Here is an 8191-nt window from a genome sequence, read left to right on the forward strand (position 1 = left end):
CGGACTCCCTAAGGCTCCCTCCCCTCCAGCCTGACAAAGCTGCCCCTCCTATCTTCGCCCCGGTTGCCCTTAGCTGTCGCAGCCGCAGCGTGAGCGCCCACTGCGACTGGGGGAATCAAAGGCTTTTGGTCGTGCATTCCTATCCTGCTTTGAATCTAGTTCAGCGCTGTGTCTGCCACTCCTAAAGTTGCTCAGAAACCCCGCGGTGTGCCCAATCAGGCCCCCTTCTTACTGCGCAAGGCAAAGCCAGGTCCCGCCCCCTAACGCTACTTCCGGGGCGGTGCCGGGGTCGTGGCCGCTGCGTGCCTTTCTTGCACGGCGGTAGTAGCGAGGAGTCCGGCTGCGGTGGGCGCCCCAGGAAGCAGCAGGTAGGTTACGCGAGAGCGGCGTAGCTCTCCGGCGCAGCGAGCTGGGGCGGGCGGGGACCAGGGGCTCCTGGGCCAGAGTCTGCGCATTGGTGCTGGAGGTTCCGCAGTTTGCGCACAGTCCTTGGGAGTAGTCAAATAGGATTGGAAAACGTTTCTCGCCTATACTGGAGGGTAAAAAAAAACGTGTTGGGTGCCAGCCGCATCCATGTCCACAGAGAATCGAAAAGGCAAATTAAAACGTGCACACGACAGTCTCTGGGTAAATGATGCCCTGTCAGGATGGCGGAATAACTTAGAAACATTTTTATTTTTATTTTTTAAAGATTTTATTTATTTATCTTTAGAGAGGAAGAGAAGGAGAGAAACATCAATGTGTGGTTGCCTCTCGTGAGTCCCCTGCCGGGAACTGGCCTGCAACCCAGGCATGTGCCCTCACTGGGAATCGAACCGGGAGTGGTTCGCAGACCCGCCCTCAATCCACCGAGCTATGCCAGCCAGGGTAGAAACGTTTTTTGAAGGACCTGGGCCTTCAGCTCCAGCTAGGTGGATAAGTGGGGCTGTAATTTTTTGCTTTCTGTTCGGTGATGAAGCATGTTTGGCAATGCATTGTCCCCTGGAGCGTGGAAATAAGATTGTCCTCTGAGAAGTAGAAAATTCATAATTACAAGGTGAGAATAGAGATAAGCAAAGTTAGTTGAAAGAAACAAAATTTCAACAGGCCTTCAAGAGTTGGCTATTTACCACGAAAGAAAGACTGTCATTCTTTGGAGGACCTATCTGTTACCTGAAGCATGGAATACAAGAGAAGTGCTCTTGTTGCAGATGAAACCAAGCCTCCACTAGGAGAGAGAGGATGTCCTGGTTTTAATAGCAGGGTCTCTCCAGAGCCTAGAAGTTATAAAGGTGGTCTCCAAAGGGGTCAAACGTTGAAATCATATAACTCAGCTCTTTTGCTCAGATTCTGTGTGCACCAGAATAAGTTGGACAGGCTGATCGGAATATCCGGTTGACAAAATCCTTGACTGTCTTTCACTCTCATTCAACCAAGTATTGTAGATTCTCCATGCTTACATCTCTAGGTGATGTCTCTGGCATATAAATCTGATCTTCCTACTTTCTTGAAACTCTTCAGCACCTCTTCTGTGGCCCTCAGGGTAAAGTTAAGCATTTTACTTGACTTTATAAGTCTCTTCATTATCTGACCTATATGGCTCCCACCTCATCTCTTGGAACTCCTTGTTCTTAAGGAGTTGCTGGTACTCTTAAGTACCAGCAGTTTTGTGTATCTTAAGTGTCAGCAATGGAATTAAATTCTTTGGATGAGTCTCTTTTTTCTGCCAAGCTGTTATACATTATTGTAATACTTTTCCATACACCTTTTATATCCCAGCTTCAATGTCAGTTACACTAATTTGAGAAGTAGATGGCCTTCTAATGTACGTACCCTATTGCACTTGATAGTATTTAAATTATTGCTTTAATTGCTTTTTAATATCTCCCCCTATATTGTGAGTTCCTTAAAGACAAGAAGTAGTCTTTGACCTTAACTGTCTCTCATATACATCCCCTTCTTTATGTCTGGTACCCTAGCTCAGGCCCTTATTATCTCTAGCTTGGACAACTGGTCTCCATGCCCCTGCTCTAGCTTTTCTTTATTCCACGCTCAACAGTACTGGCAGTGATAGCTCTATTTAATGCCTGGCTTAACACCTTCCTGCTTAAAATACTTCAGTAGATTCCAGCTGCTTTTAGAAAAAGTCCAGATGTTTTAGAATTACATGAATTTATCTCCTCCCCTTCTCTATTCCCTTACTACCTTGTGCCTTGTAGGCACTGCATAAACATTGGTTGCGTGAATGAGGGACTATATCAGACTCAATCAAACAGAACCAATAACAAAGGGTTTAACCAAAGCAGTGCAGTCTAGCCACAGAGACTTCCTAGGGCAGCACAGCCATAGGAGACTAGTAGTGTAACTCGGCCTCTGAAGAGGGAGCCCCAAAATATGCCTTATTATTAGATGACTCCTTGTCTTTGCATATGCCTGGAATATGCTACTCCTTTCCACTTGATCGATCTTCATCAGATTTCAAGATAGTTTAAATATCCCTTCCTCTATTAAACTCTCCTGACCTTTTGGACAGAATATAAATTGGTTCAACTTTTCCATAGCATAATTTATCAAAATATATCAAGAATGATGAAAATGTGAAACTCTTTAACCTGGGAATTGTACTTCTAGGACATTACTTAACTACAAAAGAATTTGGCCTGGTTATGGACCTTAATAATCCATTCTAACCCTGGCCGGGTGGCTCATTTAATCGGAGTGTTGTCCCAAACACCAAAAGGGTTGCAAGTTTCCTGGTTAGGGAACATACCTAGGTTGCAGGTTCCATCCTCAGTCAGGGAACTTAATGGGATGCAACTGGTTTCTCTCATTCTCACATAGATGTTTCTTTCTCTGTCTGTCTGTCTCTCTCTTTCCCTTCTTCTCTGTAAATCAAAGAACATATCCTTGTAAGAGGATTTAAAAAATTATAATCCATTCTACCCCAGTTCTTAAGCCTAAAGAAAAATTGTGACCATCCAAAAAAACAGAATTGGCACAGAATGGTTTCTATAGAACCATAACTAGTCAAAATACTGCATTAGTGCAGTATTTCAGCATTTTGCCACTTAGTAGTTCATCATCACTGCTAAAAAAAAAAGTGTGTAAAGCATCCAAACATAATAAAATTGTTCTTAGCCTTTTCATAAAACGTGCTACTCAGATTGCCTCTTCCCTTGGCCTCAAGGTGTCCGTTATAATCTAATATTGATCTAAATAAGTTATCTTGCCAGGAAATCATGTCTCCAAGTCAAATATATACTATTTTGAAAGTATTACAAGGGGATAATCAAAGCTTTTCACAGAGTCCTGGCTGGTATGGCTCAGTGGACTGAGAGCTGGCCTGCAAAGCAAAGGTTTAATTCCCACCCTAGGGCATTCGCCCGGGTTGCAGGCCAGGTCTCCAGTGGGGGACATGTGAGAGGCAACCACACATTGATGGTTCTCTCCCTCTCTTCCTCCCTCCCTCTCCTCTCTAAAAATAAATAAATAAATAAAATATTTTTTAAAAAAGATTTCCACAGAGATGTTCATGAATACATTGTTGATAACATGGCAAAACTAGAAATAACCTAAAATTATTGCATTGGCTAAAAAGTTCATTGTTGAGTTTTTTTGATAGTGTCTCTAGTAGAGCTTAGTTGTCTTTAACTTTATTCAAAACAATTTTGATAGATTGTATTGTTACAGTTGTCAGTGTGCATTTAAAAAAAATTTACCAAATTGGTGAACTTTTGTGTAGCCATGTTAATATTAAAACATTTTCAGCATATTATACTTTATTATTTCAAGAAAAGTAAAAACACAGCTGAAACACACACAAAAAATATTTGTTCAGTGTATGGAGAAGATGCTGTGACTAATCGAATGAGTCAAAAGTGGTTTGTGAATTTTTGTACTGGAGACTTTTTTTTCTTGTTGTGCAATTACACTTGGCCTCATTTACCCCCACTACTCTCTCCCACCTTACCCAAATCCCACCTCCCATATTCAATCCAACCCCCTGCCATCGGGGCCCTCCCCTCCACCGTTGTCTTTGTCCATGGGTCCTTTATGCATGTTCCTTGATGACCCTTCCCCTGCCTTTCCCTGTTATCCCCTTCCCCCCTCCCCTCTGGTTACTGTCAGTTTGTTCTTTATTTCTATGTCTCTGGTTCTATTTTGCTCACTTGTTTGTTGTTGATTAGGTTACACTTACAGATGAGATCATATGGTATTTTTTTCACTACCTGGCTTATTTCACTTAGTAGAATGCCCTCCAGTTCCATCCATGCTGTCGTGAAGGGTAGAAGTTCCTTCTTCCTTTTCTGTTGCATAGTATTCCATTGGGTACCACAGCCTTTTGATCCACTCATCTACTGATGGGCACTTAGGCTGTTTTGTGCTGGAGATTTCTCACTGGACAATGTTCCATAGTCAGGTAGACAAGTTGAAGTTGATAGCGATCAAATCAAGATATTAATTGAGAACAATCAACATTATACCAGGAGGGAGATAGCAGACATACTCAAGATACCCAGATCAATAAAGTTATTGGTGAAAATGAAAATTGTGTCTTTTATTTTATGGAAGAAAACCATATGGATTTTTTTGCCAACCCAATACAAACTAATAGATTGATTGAGTAAACTGTGGTACATCTAATAATGGAATAATATTACAACATTAAAACTAACATAAAAACAGATATAACATTGAATGAAATAATAGTATGACTTCTGTGGGGTAAAGTGTGTGTGTTACACATGCTTAGAGAAAATTGGGTACATACTGAATTGTTCATTGTGATTATCTCCTCATGATGGTATGGAGCCTTTTAAATTGCTCTTTTTGCTTATCTATATTCTCATTTTTCTCAATGAACATATGTATTACCTGGTTTGGCTTTGAGGTATATTATATAATATATTTGCAGATTTATTGTTTGAAAAATCTTCCCCCTTATTCCCTTCCAAATGAAATTATTTGAGGTTTGTCTATATTTATTTCCTTTGAGTACTCTGTTGTAGAATTGCTCAAGACGAATGGTAAGCCTAAAGGCAAGAATAACAGCTATCCTGGATAGAGAATTAGGTAAGTTTGAATTAAATAATCAAGAATTGATAACTAGAAAACAATTTAATTTTTCCTTTTCTCAATCAATTAATTTGTTTGTCTTCCATTTTTAAAAGCATGCTGATTCCATTTTCAAAGAAGAATTGCTTCCAGTTACTTTGTTACCTCAAGGTCCCAGCAACTGGCTTTAAAAACACAGTAAAAAGGGGGCTTATTTTACAGTCAGTTTCCAATGATGTTTACCAAAATCTGGCTGTAGAAGACTGGATCCATGACCATGTGAATCTAGAAGGCAAGCCAGTCCTGTTCTTTTGGAGAAATTCTCCCTCTGTTGTAATTGGTAGGCATCAGAATCCTTGGCAGGAATGTAACCTGAATCTGATGAGAGAAAAAGGTATAAAACTGGCTCGGAGAAGAAGTGGAGGAGGAACAGTTTACCATGATATGGGTAATATCAATTTGACTTTTTTTACAACTAAAAAAAAGTATGATAGGATGGAAAATCTAAAATTAGTTGTGAGGGCGCTGAATGCCGTTCAACCCCAGCTGGATGTGCAGCCTACCAAAAGATTTGACCTTTTACTTGATGGACAATTTAAAATCTCAGGAACTGCCTCAAAGATTGGCCGGACTACTGCTTATCACCACTGCACTTTGTTATGTAGTACTGATGGGACCCTCTTGTCATCTCTGCTCAAGAGCCCTTACCAAGGGATCAGGAGCAATGCCACTGCCAGCACACCTTCCTCAGTAAAAAATCTGTTGGAAAAAGACCCCACTCTGACCTGTGAAGTGCTGACAAATGCTATTGCTGCAGAATATGCTGCTTATCATCAGATTGATAATCACATCAACCTGATAAACCCAACAGATGAGACACTGTTTCCTGGAATAAATGGCAAAGCCAAAGAACTACAAACCTGGGAGTGGGTCTATGGCAAAACTCCAAAGTTCAGTGTAAAAACTTCCTTTAATGTGGTATATGAACAGTCATACTTGGAAATTAAAGTATTCATAGATGTAAAAAATGGAAGAATTGAAATCTGTAACATTGAAGCACCAGACCATTGGTTGCCACTGGAAATATGTGAAAAATTAAATTCTAGTTTTGTTGGTAGTAAGTTTTGCCCAATTGAAACTACTATGCTAACAAATATATTACATAGAACATGTCCAGAAGACAATGAACTATACAATAAATGGAATATTCTCTGTGAAAATATTAAGGGAATAATGTAAATGCAAGTAAATTTCTTAATATTGGCAGATTAAGTAAGAAAATAAAAATTGCAGTGTACATTATATGTCTCTTAAAATTAAAAGGACCTAGCCTCTTTCAGTAACTTCTCCCCATTTGATCTATCACCTATCTCTGTTTTTTCTACTGGCCTCTAGGATGCTCTGTCTCTTTCCTCATTGGTTTTAATACCTAGCATTCATTTATATTTCAGCTCCTGCTTCTGTTATCATCTTAAGAATGTTTACCATATGGGACAGTCTGACTTTAGTTAGTTCTTTTTCTTACCTCTGGAGAACCCAAGCCAGGCTTCTTGCCACCTCTAATACCTTAAAGTCTAAAGTTCTCCCTTTTAGCTATAATCTTATCCTCTCATCCTGTCCCACTAAATCAAGCCTGTTTTAACTTTTATAAGCCCTGGATTTTCCCTAATCTCTTGCTTCATCTCCCTTCCTGTTCTAGCTTGAATTATTTCAATTCCATTGCCCTTTCTTACCAGCATTCTCATTTGCTCTCTTGACCTACTATAGCCACCTTTAAAAAAAAAATTCCAACAATTGGTTTTTCACTCCTGTGCTCAGAGGGCAGGCAGTGGGGGAAGAAAATTCACATAGTTCAGAGTAAACCAATTCGTATTTACAACTTCCAACTTAAATTTTTTTATTTCTGTTAGTGTCAGATTGAACTCATTTGTTCACATTTTTCAGAGGCATTAGTCCCACATATTTCCAGTCTTCAACTCAGAATTCCACTACTTTTGTCACAAACATTGATTCATAATTTGAGAGCAGAGACCTTTAAAAATTAGCTCTTTTAGCCTCCCATGTTCTATATTTCAACATACCTCATTTCATCCAGTCTCAGAAAAAGAACTTTTCCTTAAAGTTAATCCCTCTTAATTCTACCCTAGTTTTTTGTTTTGTTTTTTGTTTTTTCCCTTTCCACTCTGAGTTTTGTACTATCAAATATTCATCTTTTTTTTTTGTATTTTTGTTACAGAACAGGGCCAAGGAAATACAATATACTATTACTGAAAGGAACCCCCCCCCAACTAGGTTCACTTGTCTGCAGCTAGAGGAAAGCTGTCTCTCAATGCCAGAAATTTGTGAAAAGGAAATATTTATTTACAGCAATACAGACTTAGTGACCTAATGTCTTCATTAAAATATTAAAGTCCTTTAGGACACCCACAGATGCACACAGTCCTTCCTTCTCCCTCTGCCCTAGTCTGGGGTACCGTATCTCAGGAAAAGTAGTAGACATCTGTGATTCAAACTCCTGACACCATCAGCTGTGTCACCATCCAGGCAGGATCCCCAATTAATCCAGTGTCACGTGGCACCTTCTCATGGCCCCCCAACAAAAGTCCTTGCACCCTTCTTCCAGGCAAAGTCTCTCCTGCTTCCTAGGCCACGTGGCCAAAAGGAGCACCCCAAAGCCGCATGGTCCTCTTCTACCAAAGCTGCAGGGGTCTCCGCTCTGGCAAAAAAAACGCATGCTTCTCCCCCAGCAAAGCTTCAGGATGGGGGAGGTCTCCACTCTGCCAAAACTGCTTGGTTCTCCCCTCAAATGACTGCTTTGTCTGGGTTTAAATCCCCATGCCAGTCCTCCTCTGTACCCCCATTTCCAACGACTCCTACAGTTACACCTGCCGGCATTCCTGTATTATTCCAAGTTTACTGGGCTGCCATAGTGAGTCTGGGCAGGTGTGGCCCCATGTCATGGAGCCAATCTTGTCCAAGCTCTCATACAGGTGTGCCCCCCAGTTACATCTTGCACGGAAGTGCCTTCCATCCTAGCTCAGAGCATGACCACAGCTGTTTAAAATAGCTATGTAACCAGTTAAAGGTTATAGATATGTTAAATGACCATGCCAGAGGTTAGCTGCAAAGCTGTTGCTGTACAAAACAGCTCTGCATG

The 8191-nt window shown here is 40.7% G+C and overlaps 1 protein-coding gene across 2 annotated transcripts; it reads left to right on the forward strand.

Annotated features, from left to right (window-relative positions):
• The first annotated feature begins 289 nt into the window (after positions 1 to 289).
• Positions 290 to 6373, forward strand: LIPT1 (lipoyltransferase 1). 2 transcript variants are annotated; one of them, XM_037126682.2, is made up of 3 exons: positions 290 to 368; positions 4976 to 5052; positions 5151 to 6373. In XM_037126682.2, the coding sequence occupies exon 3, from the start codon at positions 5152 to 5154 to the stop codon at positions 6271 to 6273; it is 1122 nt and encodes a 373-aa protein (XP_036982577.2). In that variant the 5' UTR covers positions 290 to 368; positions 4976 to 5052; position 5151; the 3' UTR covers positions 6274 to 6373. The 2 variants fall into 2 exon arrangements, with proteins under 2 accessions (XP_036982577.2, XP_053520533.1); XM_053664558.1 differs by having other exon boundaries at positions 4989 to 5052.
• Positions 6374 to 8191: the final 1818 nt, after the last annotated feature.

This window comes from Artibeus jamaicensis, unplaced genomic scaffold, assembly GCF_021234435.1.
Source record: "Artibeus jamaicensis isolate MK-2021 breed Jamaican fruit bat unplaced genomic scaffold, CSHL_Jam_final contig_384, whole genome shotgun sequence".
NCBI classification, from domain to species: domain Eukaryota; kingdom Metazoa; phylum Chordata; class Mammalia; order Chiroptera; family Phyllostomidae; genus Artibeus; species Artibeus jamaicensis.